The sequence below is a fragment of the Cyanistes caeruleus genome, chromosome 24 (assembly GCF_971803275.1).
Source record: "Cyanistes caeruleus chromosome 24, bCyaCae1.hap1.1, whole genome shotgun sequence".
Taxonomy (NCBI): Eukaryota; Metazoa; Chordata; class Aves; order Passeriformes; family Paridae; genus Cyanistes; species Cyanistes caeruleus.
In genome coordinates this window covers 5,750,486-5,768,407 of record NC_141724.1, presented here as the reverse complement: position 1 = coordinate 5,768,407, position 17,922 = coordinate 5,750,486, and the positions used below count along the sequence as shown (strand labels likewise).

Sequence of the window (17,922 nt, the reverse complement as noted above, 5' to 3'; positions counted from 1 at the left end):
GATTTACTGCACAAGCAGCAGCAGCATGTCAGGGCACTAAAAGCCTGACCTCACCTGCTCTGTGATGTTCTTTGTGTTGACTCTGTTAAAGAGAGCGAAGGGAATTGGCTGGAAGTGCCTGTGGGAGGTTTGTGCTCATTCAGAACAGTGATGCCACTGATAAACCAGCACAGGAATACTGGACTCAACCTAGTTCAAGGGACCATAAAGAGTTGGAATGTACCTGGAATTTGAGTAAATGTCTGTCAGACAGAAACCTCGTGGAGGAGGTGACTGTCAGTGTGGCATGGCCTGCAGGACAGTGATGCCATCACCACTGGATTTATGCAATTGTAGGAAGGAACTGTTCAATCCAGACAATTTTACTGAAATGGTGATTTACCACATCCAGCCTCTGTAGGATATTCATGGAATCATGAATTATTAAGTTGGAAAAGCCCTCTAAGATCATTGAGCCCAAAGTTTCCCCTAGCTTTGCCTTGTTAACCACTAAACCATGTCCCAGGTGTTACATCTATACATTTTTTAACTTTTCCAGGGAGTGGGACTCCACCATTGCCCTGGACAACCTGTGCCAGGGCCTGAGCACCCTTTCAAGGAGGAAGTTTTCCTTAATATGTACCTAATGTGAACCTCCCCTGAGGCTTTTCCTTGTGTCCTGTCCCTTGTTCCCTGGGACCAGAGCCAGGTCCCCCTGAGCCTCCTTTTCTCCCCCAGGTCCCTCAGCTGCTCCTGGGGCTCCAGCTCTGTTCCCTTCTCAGCCCCTCAATGTCCAGAGGCAGCTGAGGACCGCTCAGCAGGGGTTTGAATGTTGATGGGGAAAGAAGAGCACAGGATTCAACCACCCTGGTGTCAGGGTGTTCTCCTTCCCTCCTGCAGCTGCTGTTGTGTCTCTGTCACAGTGCCTGCCCATGGGGAGAAGAGTGTTTGAGATTTTCTCAAGTTCTGCACAAACACTTGGAGATTCCTATGTCTGCTAATCCCCCTCACCCACATACACACACTGCACAGTGATCATAGGCAGGAATAATAACTTCACTGGAAAAGGGAAAAAAATTGATTAGTTTGGATTCCAGGGAAGGCATTTCAATTCTGGAAAAGGGGATTTGAACAGCAAGATTCAGGGTTTCTTAGGTGAGCGAAATAAATGCTTCAGAGGAGCTGAAACAGTTGAAGATTCAGGCAGAGATTGGAGATTCCCAGTTTGGGCTGGGAAATTTCTGTGTAGCCTGGCATGAGCTGGGTGCTGGTATCTGAGGTGGGAGATTGCTGCTGCCTGAAAGCCCTGCAGTTTTTGTATTGAACATTTGATTCTCCTCATTATTAATTACCTTTTTCTTTCTTTTCTTTTTTTTTTCCTTCAGCATGAGAGACTTTCCAGGTAAGAATTTACTTTTTTTCTTTTTTTTTTTTTTTTGTGTAATATTTATTGGCAGTTTTTGTATGGCTTTGAGGATTCCCTGTGCTTCAAATCCAGTCTAGTACTGTCTCTTTGGTCCTTTCCTGAGCTCAGATGTGGCACCAGTTTGCTTCTGTTCTTTACTCCCCAAACTATTTACCTCAGTGCCCTCTTAGAAACAGAGCTGGTTCCCACCATGGAGATGAGAGGTTCATGGGAAGTCACTGCCCAAGGGAGGCTGGGCTGGTACCCTGGGGTGTTTTTCCAGTTGTTGCAGTGGTGGTTTTGCCAGGTTTTGGGCAGCAATTCTCAGGGCTGAGCAGACGGTGCTCCCACAGCCACCAGAGCCCTGGGTCTGCACAGCTGCAGTCCCAACCTGTGCTGGCTGTTTGAAGGTACCACAGCTCCCCAGTGCTGGATTTTCCTCCTGTTTCAGGTTGGAAGCAGCTACAAACCCCAGCACGAGTGAGTCCTACAGCGACCGTGCCTCCAGCCGCTCCAGTGCCTACAGCCGCAGGGAGAACCGGCTCGCCGCCCTCAGCAGCCGGCCAGAGGACGAGAGCAACAGGGACTATAAGAAAGTAGGATTCTTTTAAACTTCTTATTGTCACTGCACACACCACAGAACCAGCCTGCTGTGCAGAAAGCAGCCCCAAGAATCAGTGGAAGGAAAGAGAAGATGTTTATGTTCATTTTCTGTTTCCAAGGATCCAGTGTTTGGGTTGGAAGGGACATTAAAGCTTCATTCCACCCCTGCCATGGGCAGGGACACCTTGCACTATCCCAGTTTGCTCCAAGCCCTGTCCAACCTGGACCTGGACATTTCCAGGGATGGGGCAGCCACAGCTGCTCTGGGCACCCTGTGCCAGGGCCTCACCATCCTGTGAGTAAAGAATTACCTAAATTAAAACTGTCCCTTTTTTTGGCCTCTTGACTGTGTTCAAACTCCCTGCAAAATTCAACAGCTGTTTTCTTATTTCTAATTCATGAATTATGAAAACTTAAGTAAAGCATCCAAGTTGGTCTTGTTTTCCCTTCTCATCTCTTGATGTGTGGGAGTAAAGTGAACCCCTCAGCTCAGTGCTAAGGGCATGGGTCTGCTCAGAGCAACGTGGCAGGATGGGGTTAATTAACCAGGAGCAGCCTGGTTAATTAAGTTAATTGAGCTCTTGTTTTGCATTTCAGTTATATGAGAGTGCCCTGTCTGAAAATCAAAAGCTGAAGTCAAAGCTGCAAGAAGCCCAGCTTGAGCTGGCTGACATCAAAGCAAAGTTGGAAAAAGCAACCCAGGTAAGGAAAAATCGAGGTTCTGACAGGAGAAAGTGAGCACTGGCCATGACAAACCAACACTTGTTCCAGAACGGGAAAGGGAGGGAAGCTCCTGGAAAGGTGTTTTTGGGAGGGAAGGTGCCATAGAGGAGACAGAAATAAGCACGTAATTTTGTAAATTGACTTGTTGCATCCCAAGCAAGAGCATCTGTGCTGTCTTGGCCTTTGTGCAGCACCCTGTGAGTGCTCTTGGGTTTAATCACTTTCTATTTTTAATTTCCAAAGCAGAAACAGGAGAAAACTTCTGACCGGTCCAGCATGCTGGAGATGGAGAAGAGGGTATGTGTCTCTGCTTTCTTCTGAGTCACAGCCTGAGCCTCATGTTGCTGTGCAGGGCAGTCATTTCTAGAAGGGAAGCATTAATTAAAAGATAAGTTGTATTTTTGCCTTGAGGAGCATTGCACAATGTGTTCTGACCTTTGCAGGGCCTGAGACTCTGCTGCTCTCTTTGCACATCAGCTTCGTTCTGATTCCTCTCTTTTATTCTGAACAGCTGAGGACCAGTGGATTGTATCACACTGAGGGACTTTCGGTCCATTATTCTTTAATATTCTCAATCCTTACAAATAAAGACTGGTTTGGGGTGGTGGGAGAACAAAGCAACATCCTGGAAGGGCTGCTCTCAATCCCTTCATCAATCCCCCCCAGCCTGGGTTCATACCAAGGATTGTCCCAACCCAGGGACAGGACCTTGAACTTGGCCTTGCTGAAGTCAGGGCAACATCCTCTATAACTTGTGTTGAATTAGGATCACAAGAGCCACAAATTCTGGGTTAGAAAGTAAAAACATGTCCAGCTGTTCTCAGTGAGGATGCATTAATTGTTTCTAGTATGGCTTATGCATTTTGCACCGATGAATCCCTGGATGAACCACGCTGTGGGCAAAAAGTGACCCAGAGCTCATCATCCACAGCACTATCAGAAGCTGCCTTTTCCTCACTCTCCTGGCCTCATGGCTCTTTGCATAGGGCAGAGGAGCAGGGCAGAGAGTGCAAATCTTCTTGATGCATGTTTCCCACTTCCCCCTTCTCAGGGCATGTCCCTGGAGCAGTTTGACCCCTTTCATGTTGGTAAAATCACTGAAGGAGTCCAGATCTCCCCTCCTTGGCACAGACTTAGCTGAGGCCATTCACATGGCAGAGTCTAATCATCACTTTCCAGAATGCATTGAAAGCAGTCAGCTTTGCAGGCCTGGATTGTCTGAGAGAAACAGGATTTCCAGGCAGGGAATTTCCTTGTTCTGTTTCTTATTTGAGCAGCTCAGTGACTTTTCTCATTGCCACCTTTAGTGAAGTGTAAGTAAATCCATGGCTTCACCTACAGAGCTCAAAATCACATTACATCAGCAACTCCTGAGAGCTGGGATCACTGAAAATGGGCAATAATTTCATTAGAGGTATGAGTAGAGCTTGTGATTTGCCCAGACAGACCCAGCTTATATCCCTGCTGGTTTGCCAGCTGCCCTGTCCCAGCTGATCAGCTCCTGGTTGTAACCTCTGCCTTCCTTTGGGATACTCTTGGGATACAGGGAATGCTGCTAGAGAAACACAAGACTCTTATTTTTCTTCTAAATCCTTGTTTGTTATGAATCCTTGTAAACAGGAGAAGCGAGCCCTTGAGCGGAAACTCTCTGAAATGGAGGAGGAAATGAAGGTAAGAAATAATCTTCACTGTGTCTATTCCATTTTTTATGCTTTGTATTCATGTCTTTGGGGGTTGTCACCCAGGAGGAGGATGGTAAAGGTGTCCATAGGAAGGATCTCATTTTCCTTTCTGCAGTCAGAACTTGCTTTAACAGCCCTGTTCTCCAAACATGAAATGCTAATAAACTGTCCTGTTCTCATTCATCTGATTGCTCCTATGTTTGATTTGTTCTGCTGTTTGATCTGAGAATGGTGAAAGCTGTTCTCCTTAAAGCCTTCCCAAACTAACCTTTTGTGGCATCGCTGAGTTCCAGTGTGCTGACCCCCTGTGCTCTGACTAGTCTGCAGCCCAAGTTAAGGCGCTGAGGTTCTCTCCGGATGGGTAAGAAGACAAAGCTGGCTTTGAGCTCACGCACACTGGCCAGGATAAAACACAGAGTGGTTGTGTTCCTGTACTCCCTTACCAAAGCATGTCACTGGGAGGCCACAGCAGCCAGGGAGAATTCCAGCAAAGAGGAATTTGCTTCCTGATGGGATGTGCAGCATGGCTTCCTGTCACGAGCCATGGCCGCTGGTGTTCCGGCGTGTTCTCGCTCCCGTGGCGTGGCTTCAAGGAGGGTTGTGCCTGTGAGGGGAGCCCTGCAGAGCCCAGGCAGTGTCTGGCTGCCTCCACACCCCTAAAGCCTCACCCCAGTTTGGCAGTGCTGCGTCACATTACGCTGTGTGTTCACAGAGTGAGTGTCCCCTCTGCTCTGCCCAGTGCTTTCCTTCCCTTTCAACATCAGCAGGTGGGACCAAGCCTGGAAGGACCCACCTGAGAGAGAGCTCTCCTGGCACCTGGCTCTGACAGAAATGACTTGCTGCCACCCTGGAGGAGGTTCCAGCTCTGTTTCTGTTTGAAGCTTTGTGTTTCTACCAAGCACATAGCTTTGAAAGCACCATCGGCTTGTGCTGCATCTTCTGCTGCAATGAGTTACACAATGATGGGGTGGATTCTTGCTGTAAAGGCTCTGAGAGAGGAGAAAATAAGTGTGGATGTGTGAGCCAGGAGGAGAAGGATTGAATATGTCTAAATTCCAAACTCTTTGTTCAGTGAGCAGGTAGCAAACTTTAACTGCACAGAGGCTTTCTATAATTACAGAATTGTGGTCTCCAAGAGAAATACAGGCATGAGCAGTTTGTGTTGGTCCTTCAGCTCTGCAGATCACTGCAAACCTGCAGCTTCAGCCCATGGAGTAAGAAGACAATGTGGTGGCCTCTAGTGGCCTCAGTTTGGAAACATCCTGCTCTGGAAAGCAGTTATTGTGGGAAGGTGGCTGTAGGGTCTGATGGACACAGGCAGAGAGTTCCAGTTCAGGCAGTCTGGAGCTGCAGAGCCGTGGAAGCCAAGGTGGTGCAGGAGAAGCGCTGCTGGAGGTTGGATGTTCTCACACTGCCTCGAGAGACACGAGCTGAAGGAACCTGTGGTTCATCTGAAAAAGAGTTTAAGGTCCTTGAGAGTGGTGCTGACTCTGCTCTGCCTGTTCTTGCTGCATGACAACCAAAGCAGCCTTTTGTTAGTAGAACAAACAGACAAAAAATCGGAAAATCTCTTTTCTGAGGTGCTACTACATTTTTACTAGTTTTTACAAAACCTTAAGAATGTAGTGAGTACCTGAGGGCACTGTGACATGTCTTGTTTGACAGCTACTCAAAAAAAAAAGGAATATAAAATCTCTGAATGAAGAAGCATTGAATTGGACCTTTCCAAAAGGAAACTGTTGTGTCCCCTTTCATGGTGCCTTGAAATGGGAGAAAGAGCCCTGCTGTGTTTGCCTGGAAGGAGATAAACTCTGCAGAGCATCCCTGTTAGTCACTAATGCAGGAGATGAGTCAGGAAAGAACCTACTAATTCTGCTTGGACTTTGATTCTTGCTCTTTGAACAAGAGTACTGCGACCTGAGTAGCTGTTGTGCAGGAGGAGAAGGAATAAGGTAGGAATTGTGAAGGAAAATGCAAATCCACCGATTTCCTTTAATGTGGAGAGCAGCAAGTGGAAACAACCAAACCTGGCAGGTCATTAGGGCTCAGGTTGTTTGTGGGAATTCTTCCCACTGATCTTGGATTCCAGCAAGACTCACATCCAGCTGTTGGATCCAGGGGTGTCCAATTGTGCACATCAGATGTCCTGGCCAGGGCTGTCCTCTCCTTGCAGCTGACCTCTGAGGAAGAGGAGGCAGAGGCGACAGGAATGTACTTCGGGCTGTGTTTGAAGGAATTAGCTCTGTTCCTGTCTGGAGAGTGACCCCTGCTCCCAAAGCCACAGAGAAGTGAAGAGGAGCAAGACAGGCTTGGTAACCTCAAGAACCTTGGTGGCAGAGCTGCTGTGCAGAGCTGCTCCTCAGACCTGCTCGTGGTCCAAGCAAGAGCAGTGCAGCATTTCCCTGAGTGACTGCACACTTCAAATGGAGATCCAGAACCTTGGCTGAGGCAGGAGAAAGAAAATTAACATTTGCACTGAGTTGAATTCAGTGCCAAGTGCCTGAGGTCCCAACTTAACACAGCAATTGTTCTTGAAGGTCACAGAAGCTCCTTTATTCCATAGCAGTGCTGCTGCTCCTGGCCTCAGCCATTGGGCAGGCTCAGGGCATTTTTATTTCATGTTGCAGGCACAAAATCCATTAATTGAAGGCAGGTTCAGAGAGTGGAGAAACCTGCTTTTGCTAAGCCAGGTATCAAGCAGAGTGATAAGCAATCACAGCGGTATGGTCCAGATCCTGCTCTTTGCCCTTGGCTTCAGTCCCAGCTTCCCAGCCTTTGCTGGATTTGGTGCATAAACATGAGCCTGGCCTACCTTACTGCATCCACACATTTTAACATCAATGATCTTTTCTGTGGGCTGTGCAGGGTATGGAGGCTGAGCAGCGGCTGATGGGACCATGCTGAGGTTCTGTGCTGTGCTGGTGTGGAAGAACAAAGGTGATCTCTGAAATTATCAGAGTCCTTTGCACCACAATGCAGCGTAGCACGATGCCCCTCCTGTGTATATTAGGTGTTTTCTGCCAGCTGTGAGCCCTGTGATAAAACAGGATCTTTATTATCTGTGTATCATAAAATCATGGAATATCCTGAATTGAAAGGGACTCACTGTCCAACCCCTGCCCTGCACAGACACCCCAACAATCCCACCCTGTGCACCCCTGAGAGCCTTGTCCAAACACTCCTGGAGCTCTGGCAGCCTCGGGGCTGTGCCCATTCCCTGGGGAGCCTGGGCAGTGCCAGCACCCTCAGGGGGAAGAACCTTTCCCTGATCTCCAGCCTGAGCCTGCCCTGGCCCAGCTCCAGCCCTTCCCTGGGTGCTGTCCCTGCTCACAGAGAGCAGAGATCAGAGCTGCCCCTCATGAGGAGCTGCAGCCCCCAGTGGGGTCTGACCTCAGGCTCCAGGGTGAACAGACCAAGTGCCCTCAGCCATTTTGGTACCATCAAAAGTGACAATTCCAGTACAGCCATCTTCTAGCAGCTCCTGGTGTGATGTATCACAGGACAGCCATGCCATGTCCATCTGTCCTCACTGCGTGGCAGCCAGCAAAGCTTGGGCAGGTGAAGGGATGATGGAGGATGGATGGATGGATGGATGGATGGATGGATGGATGGATGATGGATGGATGGATGGATGGATGGATGATGGATGGATGGATGGATGGATGGATGGATGGATGATGGATGGATGGATGGATGGATGGATGGATGGATGGATGGATGGATGGGATATGGTGAGCAGAGATCTTTCCTGCAGTTTGTTGGCTGTAACTCTGTGTTGGGATCCATTGATTTATCCAGTGTCAGAACTGCATTTGTGTGTCCAAGGAGCTGCTCTGTCAGTTTGATGATCTCAGGGGCTCAAACCCCATCCTTTGCTGGCTCCCTGCCCTCCTGTCTTGCTTCCCTTGGTTTTGCAAAGCTTTTCAAGCAGGTCATTCCATCATGGAGAGTAAATGTAGTGCTTTTGGGAGCTGAGAATGGAGCTGATGGTTGGGGGTATACAAAGTTCTCCAGTTCTGTACAGGAATGAGCCCTAGAACAAAATGTGCACACAGCAGATTCCTTGCCAGCTGCAGCCAGCCCTGGGTCATCACAGAATCCCAGACTGGTTTGGGTTGGAAGGTGCCCTTCTCATTCCAGTCCATGGGCACTTTCCACTATCCCAGACTGCTCCAAGCCCTGTCCAACCTGGTCTTGGACACTCCCAGGGATGGGGCAGCCACAGCTGCTCTGGGCAGCCTGAGTAGTGCAGGTTGGGTAGACAATCATTGTGTCACAGTACATTCTTTCATGGTGCTCCTTGTTCAGGACAGACAGCACGTCCCTTTGAGTGCTTTCTGCTGATGAAATGGTAGAAAGGAACCCCCTTCCCCATAGACCCTTCCCTTTGTCTTCTTCTGCCACTGCAAGCTCACAAGTAAGAGGACATGGGGAGAAATACGGTGCTTTGTGGGACTGCTGAGGTTTGGGACAGGGATTTTGTCACTTGAACTTACAACTCTTCTTGTGGATGGTTCCTGGCTGCCCCTGCCCAGTGTTGGGGCTCCCTCCATCATGCAGGATGGGTTCTTGCTGGGGAGGGGTTCTCGTTCCTGTGGCCCAGCTGCCCGAGCTCTTGGGAGGAAGGAGGGCAGAGAAGCCACTCAGGAAGCAACTCCACAGCTCCTGGCATCTCCTGACACCTGCAGTGGTGTAAATGTCCAGCACATTAATTCACTTTGGCATTACTGGGGAGAGTACCATCCTTGTGGCACTGGGATGTCTGCATGGCTTGTACCATTTCCCTGTTCTGCTTCCTCATAGCTCTTCTGTTCCCCACCCCCATTGCTGTACCTGTGCAAGCCCCAGTGTGGGGCCCTGTCCTGTGCCCCTCATTGCCTTTGTCACCAGGATTGCCCTACAGGCACATCCCCACTCTGCTCATTTTAGGAAGAGGAGTCTGAATGAGAGCATCTCCCAGTTTAAGGTTCAGACTTGTTCCCTCTGAAAGTCAGAGATAAATTGAGCCCCGTACAGAGAAGAGTTGAATCTGGGCAGGGATGAGGAACACCCCCAAAGCCCAGAGGTTTTGGCAGGACTGAGCCCCAAGAGCATCACTCAAAGATGAGGGACACAATTGCTGTCTCAGTGATCTGCTGTGGGACAGTGACACTTTCAGGTGCTTCAGTTTGTGCTTTTGGGATATTCCAGGAAGCTCTGATTGCTCTTTGCTCCACACAGCTGCTTTGGCTTTTAGAGGTACACAAAGAAAAGGAGTTTTAAAGAAATTCTCAGTTCCCAGCAGTGGTTTCAGAGCCTGTGTAGGTGTTAAGTCACTGGTGATAGGTCTCCCAGCAGTTCCCAAGTCCCAGGGCTGTCTGGGTAAACTAGAATATAATCCTGCTTTGAGGTGGGAAATCCCTATATTTGACCTGTTTAAGACTGGGGGGTTCCTGGAGAAAGAGCTGATTCCCAAAATATCCTTGTTGTGTTGTCATGCTTTCCCCATCCAGAACTCACTGCTACTAATTTCTTTTATTCTCTTTTTTTCTTTCACTGCCAATGGACTAAACTCCCATTTCTGTGCCCATTCATTTCTGTGATGTTTTCTATTTCTCTGTCCACTCCTCTCACTCTCTGCAGAATCTCCACCAGCTCAAACAGATTCACACTCTGAGGCAGATGAATGAGCAGCTGCTGGCTGAGAACAGGGCTCTGACCCGGGTGGTAGCCAGACTTTCTCTGCCTGCCAAGCCCTCGGAATCAGAGGAGCTGTAGCTGCTTTCCCTCCGGCTCATCTTGCCTCCCTCTTCCACTCTTCCAGGCAGGTCTCCTCTCCCTGGCCAGGCACTTCTCGCTCTCTCCCTGCACTCCAGGGTGGCTGGTGAAGCTTGTGGCCAAAAGCTTGTGCCAAAGGATGTCCAAACTCTGCGAGCTTGGTGCTGCTGCCACGGCAGGGCTCTGCTCACCCTGCTGCCTCCTGCTCTGCTTGGCAGATGCTGCTGCCCTTGCTAGCTTAGCACTGGGAAATGGCTTTGGGGTGGCTTGGCAGTGCCAGCAGCTCCTTGCCTGGTACTTTGCCTTCAGACAGACCCACAGAATGGTTTGTGTTGGAAGGGGCTTTAAAGCTCATCTCATTCCACCCCCTGCCACGGGCAGAGACACCTCCCTCTGTCACAGGTTGCTCCAAGCCCTCTCCAGCCTGGCCTTCAACACTTGAAAATAGGTGGTTTATGCTACATGTAATAGAATTCTTTTTAATTGTACTTAGTTCAGGGAGAAGCTGGCACTCAGAAAATCAGATTATCCAAAGTCAGGAAATTTTCAAGGAAGTTGTGAAAAGCGAACATTTTAGACAGAAAGAGGATTTTTACAAAAACTACAAACCGAGCTGTCCTCAGAAGGTTTTCTTGGTCACTTGAACAAAAAGGACAAGCTCATTTCTTTATTTTAAACTGAAATTTTTGAGTCCACAGGCTCAGCACCCCACCCTGCCTGCTGTGGGCTGGCACAGGGTGGGGGATGCAGCAGGAGCCAGACCAGGAGCGCTCTGATTTCATCTTCTGTTTTAAATCCAGTGCAGGACAATTCATGTTTGTAACCCAAGGATGCATCTTCCTTAAGCTTTGCCCTCACACATCACACAGTTAAATTATGTCTCTTCCTGCTACTTCATTGGTTCAATGCTAAAGTAAAGCTGTAAATGTTCCTTTCTTGGGGCCCTACCTGTCCTTTGCAGGTTAAGAGGGATATTCATATCCCTTCAGACACAAGAAGTCATGTGCTCTTGTGGGCTGGAAGTGGCACTACAGAATAAAAAAAATCTATTCTTAGCACACAAATTATATCAAGGCTGATTAACCATAGAAACAAACTAATCAGGGGAATTGTGGCTTCCCCTTTCCAGGAGTCTCAGCTCAATCCCACACAAGAGCTGGGAGAGTTGGGTGTCATGTTGTGTGCCCTGGGGTAGGCAGATGGTCAGTGAAAGAATCTCCCAGCCTTTCTGGTTTTAATCTGTGGTCCTGTCCTCCAGCCTGACCCTGCCTCATTTCTTCTCATACACCGTGAGTTTAATTCATTCTCCTTCCCCACACGCCTTGAGACCTGAGAGGGAAAATTGGGCAAAATTATTTCCAGACTCAGCTGATGTTTCACAAAGTGCAATTCACCTCTGCTGCTCCCAGGACGTGCCCATGTTATCTGTGTCCCTCCATCCTCCCTCTGCCCTGGCTGAGGTTCATCCTCCCCTCCTCACTCACAGCAAGGGGAGAGCCATGGGCTGTGAGCTCTGCTGACTGATTTTCAACTCTTTTAGTAGGCCTGACACAGGATGGTGCTGGTATGTGTGAACTCTGCCTCAGTGGTGTCTGTGGCCACCACAGCTGTGCAGTGATTTACCGGTTAACCAGTGATGTACTGGTTTACCAGTGATGTACTGGTTTACCAGTGATGCACTGGTTTACTAGTGATGTACTGGTTAACCAGTGATGTACTGGTTTAAGCTCTGCCAGATGTACCGTGCTCTCTCCAGTGAATCTCATTTTCCTGAACCCACATTATTTCTTGAGGAGCCAAAGTGTCCCAGGTAACACAGCCCTGCCATTCCCTGGGGCTGGGCCACATCACCATTCCTGTGAGACATCTGTAAACATGCTGGAAACTTCCAGCCCTTCCAGCCTGTTCCCCTGGGCTTCATTTCACCTGACCTGAGGCTAATTTCCCTGGCAGGGAGGAACACCCTCACCTTGTGTTATGCTGATGTGTAGCTTTCAGGAAGCCTCTCTGGGCACTGGTGGAGCGAGGTTATGACCAGAAAACATGTCCAGAGGCATTTATTCCACATGTTCTCACACTCCTTCAGTTTCAAATAAGTGACACAGGTCACACAGATCCCCCTGTGAGGCAGAGCTCTGTCAGGCTCCAGCTGAGCCCTGGCACTGGGGTGTTCTCTCTGCTGTAATTTCTGGGAACCTGTGACACATTCTCACTACCAAAACAAGTGTCAGGACCTCACATGTCCTTTATCCCAGCAATGGGCACTGCAGAGCTGCCCCAGGCAGAGACAGGGGCCTGACAGGACTGCCTGGGATGAGCTGGGAGGCACCAGCTCAGGAGGAAACAGAGGAGTGCAGAGGGCTCTGCTGTGTCTGTGAGCTCCTGATCACTTTGGTGATGGTGATTCCTCTTCTTTGGCCATGAGGAATGGCACAAGGGGCCATTGTGCTGTTCTGGTGATACAGCCATGGTGATACACCAGCACTGGGTCCAGGGAGGCACACTCAGCATCACTGGCCAACCCAGCACAAGGATTTCCCCTTTCCACAACATCCTTCCTCCCCCTCTAAGAAACTTCCCACCTGAAACATCCAGCACCAGGGATGGAGTTGGGTGTGTTAGGTCACAGCCATGGCACGAAATTGCTCTGCTGGGAGCTGGTTCTGCTCCAGGAGCTGCCCACACTCAGAGCTGGTGACCATGGAGGGACTGCAGGTGGAGGGTGGCAGAACACTGTGCTCAGACCTGAAATAGCAGCTTAGGAGGAGATTTAGTGCAGAATTTTAATTTGAGGGAATTCCTCCAAAATGCTCCTTGGCAGGCTGAAGTGGAGCTCACACAGGTACTGTGTGTGTGATCCCACTCTGGGTGCCCCTGTGATCACCCTGTGATCTGCTGGCACCCATGCTGGGAGTGACCCCTTGTGTGTCACACCCCAGACAGGAGCAGGGGGTCTCCTGGTGCCCAGCAGCTGGAACAGCCCACGGGAGGTCACTCCCTGCAGCTCAGAAAGTCAGCAGGGTTTATGACAGTGGGAAATGCTGGAAGGGTCCTGTGGAAGCTCTTTCTTCTGTTCCCAAAGGTTTTTGTCTCTGTTGCAACCTCACTTGAGCACCCAGGAGGTATCCCCAGTGTCATTGTGTTCTACCAGTCCTCTGGCCTTGGCACCTGGGACTGTGTTACACATCTGTGGGGTCCCAAGGAGATTTGGGGTATTCTAAAGATAATCTGGCAAGGTCCAGTCCCAAGTGAAGATTCCAGACCTTTGGTTTCCTTCTAGTCCTGGCAAAATGGATAAAGCATATCAGAAACAGCAGCTTTACTGTTGTCTGGTGGGCTGTATTCAGCCTCTGGGCACAGGTTTGGGGTGAAACAACCCAGAAATGGTTCCTGCCCTGCCAGCCTGGCGCTGAGCTGCTGCTGGGGCTGTGTCCTTGCTTCGCACCAGGGGCTCCCTGCCTCGGGGCTCCCTGGCTCAGCGCTGTGCTCGAGGCCCCTCTCTCCCCTCTTGCCTGGCAGCTTCTCAAAGCTCTGGAGGTGCTGCAGAGCCCTGGAACTGTGCTGGGTGGAGGGGCTGCCATGTCCCCTCTGCCCCCCCGAGCCCCTCTGATCCTGCCTTGTCTTCGTCTCTCTGCAGATTTTGACAGAGCTGAAGTCGGACAACCAAAGGCTGAAGGATGAGAACGGAGCCCTTATTCGTGTCATCAGCAAACTCTCCAAATAGGAATCCTGAGCAAAGGCAGGACAAGGAGGGGTGTCCTACACCAGCTGCCAACCCCACCACCGAGCCCTACCCTTTCCTTCCCGTCACGTACAGCAAACGTTTCAGCCGTGGGATCAATGTCACACCTGCCTTGCCCTGCCCGTTGCTGTACATTCCCTTTTCACCCCAATTCCCCCCAAAACACCCCCTGCCATTTTTTTTTTTTTTTTTTAATTTATGCATGTTGTGGTATCTCGGACATTTTATTCAAGGGAGAAATGTGAGGACTGGGTTTGAGCTGCCAAAACTTTTTCCAGAAGCTCAGTGTTTGGGTTTGGACTTTGACCTGGAGTGGGAAGCTCTTACTGTAAAATGTGACATCTGAAGAACTAGCCCAGCATATCCAGGCCCTTTCCAGGTGGGAAATGTGAACATGGGCTGGGACTCTGGGGATGTACATCAGCCCACTGAGACGTGGGGCTCTGGTTCAATGTGATGCTTTTAAAGCCACCAGAGCTCGTGTTTGTCACAGGCTGATGAGCTCTTTTGCAGAGACCTTCTCCTCTTGCCCCACTAGACTGAGTCTTCTATTTAAGATTTTGAACTTGTTCAGTAACATCAGTGCTGACACTCCGTGTCAGACCCTCATCCCTCACCCTCCCTTTACCCCTGGCTGATCCTGTGTCATGTTGTGTCCTTCCAGGGCTCCTGTCTCTGTGGTTGGGAGCATCCAGTTGCCAACTGGACTCTTGTTCCTTGGGAGAGGATATATCCCAGGCACTTGCTGAGCTTGCTGAAGGACAAATTTGAAACCCCTACTCTTCTGCTGCTCTCACCTGTGTGTGAGCATAAATCACCTTCCAGGGAATTGTGCCCATGCCAGAAGCCAGCCTCCCCTTCCCAACAGCCATCTGGGACATTCTTCTGCTGCCTCCCTGCAGGCAAAGCCCCATAGCAGAGCCTGGTCTGGTACTTTGGGTCTCCCTGTTTGATTTGAAGCAGGATTTGTAGAGGGAGAATGGCAGCATCGTGTCCCCCACACCTTGGAAAGGTCAGGGTGTGTCAGAGGGACAAGGAGCTGCTGGTAACTGAATCACCATGATGAAAGTCTTCTGACCTGTTAAAAACTTGTGATAAGTTTTGGTCTTGAAGGAAACCTCCAGAAATACTCCTCTTTAACGTTACATGCACTCTGAACAGTTTGGAATTGTTCTCTCCCATGGGCATTTTTACATTGGCTTCTCTCTCCGTGCTGTGGGACATCATCAGGTCTGTTGAGCTTCCCATTAACAGACTCCTCTCAAACAATATCTTCCCTCCCATAGACATCCTGCTGTATCCAAAACATTTTCCCATTTAAATCCTTCCATACCTGTCCTTTAATCCCCTTTGTCCTTCAGCTCCCCAGACTCTGGCCAAGGGCAGCAGTTCTTGGTCACTGAACCTGGAGGTGGCCATGGAGCAGCTCTACCACGTTCCTGAGCAGCTCTGCTGGCTCTGGCTGGGGGGACTCTCCACTGCCAGAGAGATGAGATACTTGAACATGAGCAGAATACTTGAGCTTGCTCAACAGGGTAAAACTTAACTCTGTCAGGCAATCCTGGGCTTTTTCAAACCTTCTGCTGCTTATTGCCTCAGAAAGCATCTCTGTTTTCTTCTCCCTGGGGTTTGCTCTCCTTGTTTGTTTTTTTTTTTTTCCTCTAATTCTCCATTTTCCCCCCTTCCCCTCCCTGTCCTGCCTGTTTCCACCTCTCTTGCTCTTCCTGGAGCTTCCAGTTTTCCCCAGGCAGCTCTGACCACAAGTTGCTCTTCAGCTGGTGGAGCCATTTGTGCAGCTGAGGCACCGTTTCTGAGGCCCTTCCTCTGCTGCTGAGCTTTGGGAGGAAGAGACCAAAGCTGGTAAAGGCATCAGGGTTTCTGCAGAGCACTGCCTAAGCCAGGCATCCTTTTTATATTCCTTGATTTTAACCTTGCTCTATTTAACAGCTTTAAGTCTTGAGATCCAGTCAATGCTTCCCCTGCACGCTGTTCCCTCTTGGTGCACTCTTCATGTGAGTACTTTTGCTGTTCTTGATGTTTTCTCTCTTGGTGACCCACTCCTCCCTTCAGCCTCAGGCTCTGGCTCTGGTCAGGAGATCGGGGATCAGGAGCCCGGTCCCTTCTGTGCCACGTGGAGGAGGAGACGCTCCCCAGCTGGGCAGGATGAGCAGGAGAGTTTGGAGTAAAGATCCTGTTCTTCTCACAGGAGGTTCCTGGCAGCAGCAAGCCTGGTGTCTGTTTTAGGGAGAGGGTTCAACCCAATCTGACAAATCCATCCCGCACTGATGTTTTGCCCCTTCCCACCAGGACACTCACTGTGCTTTTTCCCAAGGAACAGAGTGGGAAGGCTGTGGGAGGCTCCTTCTTCTGAGTGGCACCTTGCAAAGCCAAACCACTTTAGCTGAAGTGTCTGCTTAGCACTGGATTCTCCCGAGCCCTGGGCCCCACAGCTCAGTGTCCCTGAGCAGCCAAAGCTGTCAGCGTCTCCTCGTGACGTCGCAACTGCAAACCAAATTCTTGAGAATGGATTTTTTTTTGTCTCACTTCATGCCTGACATAACCAGTGCACTGAGGAGGTGACACACAGGACACCTCGAACCCTGTGCTTGGGACAGGGTGCAGAGCAAATAGGTTTTAAAATTGATCCCTCTTGGAATCAGCATTTGCCAGACGTGGTCTCCCTTGGGGAACATGAGATTTTTTTTCTGAGCAATTGCTTGGGGTGAGTTAAATTTTATTGCTTGGGGTGAACCCACCTGTTGTGGCTCCAAGTTTGGTGATGGCTCTTTGTAAATAAACTCCTTGGAGAAGCAGGACTGGCTGACGAGATGGGGAGAGAATGTATTTTTATGCAACCTTTGAGTGGCCTTTCAAACCCTGAGATGAATGATTTGTTTTACTGGTTGTTGTTATATAGTATTATAAGTATTATGTGTTTGAAAGTTTGGGAATAATATTCACAGCTATGATGCTTGTAAACACAACAGTATTTATAAATGAATAAAATAAGAGTTGATAAAATAGAAGCTTTGACTTTGCTTCCATCTTTCTGGAATTCCAAGTTGTTTGTGTTAAAAGTCTCTGTTTCTCACAAAATTCTCCTAGCTTGACCATACTCATCATCCATAAAAGCACAAATGTTCTGCAGCTTCAACACAGGTGCCTTTTCAGGGTGTTGGGGGTTCAGTGTCCTTCCTTTTGTTCTGTCTCACCTCGTGGTGAGAGAAATCTGACTGCTGGAACTTGGTGGGTGCTTGAGAAACACCAAGAGTTCCCCCTGAAGGGGGGCAGGAGAAAGGGAGGGCAGGGGCAGCTGGGGCTGGGCTGCTTTCCTCAGCTCCAGAGCAGGACACTGCTGGGGGCTGTCGTGGTTTGGAGAAGGGAATTCACCATCACCCAGACAGAGCTGCTGCTTCTCCTTCCTGGTCTGTGGGCCTCACCCACCCTGTCCTGCCGGGACGTGGCAGAGCCACGGAGCTGCTGATCCACCTCAGGCACCGGGCCGGGATCTCAGCTCATCCCTGCTGTTCCAGCTGAGTGTTCCTCAGAGCCCTGCAGGAGCACCGGCACTGCCCCAGGGGTTTGTGAAGCAAAGCCTCTCCTCCATCCCTTCCTGTCTCACTGAGAAAGCTGTCACGGGGTCCCTGCTTCTGTTTTGGTGTTAGTGCTGTAGTTATTGTTGTTTGTGTGCCTCGTTATACACACTAGGAAAGAACTGTTATTGCTATCCCCAGATCTCTGCCTGAGAGCCCCTTGATTTCAAAATGATAATAATTCAGAGGGAGGGGTTTACATTTTTCATTCCAAGGAGGCTCCTGCCCTCCCTAACAGACACCTGTCTTCCAAACCAAAACACAAGGGAAGCTGAAATGAAGGAAGTGGGATGCACATCCCTGAAAATCACCCACCAGTGGGAAGGTGAAACAGGAAAGGATCTGATCTCCTCCTCAGCACCACACGGGGGTCAGGTTTATTTCCCAGTCTGGGGGCAAGCCCTGTGTTTGCTCAGAAATTTGTTCAGCACAAAGTGC

At 49.7% G+C, this 17,922-nt stretch overlaps 1 protein-coding gene across 31 annotated transcripts in view; it reads left to right on the top strand.

The window, feature by feature from the left end:
• PPP1R12B (protein phosphatase 1 regulatory subunit 12B) overlaps positions 1–16,912 on the top strand; it is a 126,351-nt gene extending 109,439 nt beyond the window's left edge. For 10 of the 31 annotated variants that reach the window (XM_086861924.1, XM_086861915.1, XM_086861905.1 and 7 more), the window contains 6 exons: positions 1,365–1,381; positions 1,836–1,980; positions 2,585–2,689; positions 2,954–3,007; positions 4,331–4,381; positions 13,787–16,912. In XM_086861924.1, the coding sequence (XP_086718050.1) occupies positions 1,365–1,381; positions 1,836–1,980; positions 2,585–2,689; positions 2,954–3,007; positions 4,331–4,381; positions 13,787–13,873 (459 nt within the window). In that variant the 3' untranslated portion in view covers positions 13,874–16,912. Of the gene's footprint in view, positions 1–1,364; positions 1,382–1,835; positions 1,981–2,584; positions 2,690–2,953; positions 3,008–4,330; positions 4,382–4,679; positions 4,754–10,014; positions 10,196–13,786 lie in introns of all 31 variants that reach the window. The other 21 variants (XM_086861926.1, XM_086861916.1, XM_086861906.1 and 18 more) reach the window with 8 other exon arrangements.
• The last annotated feature ends 1,010 nt before the right edge of the window (positions 16,913–17,922 follow it).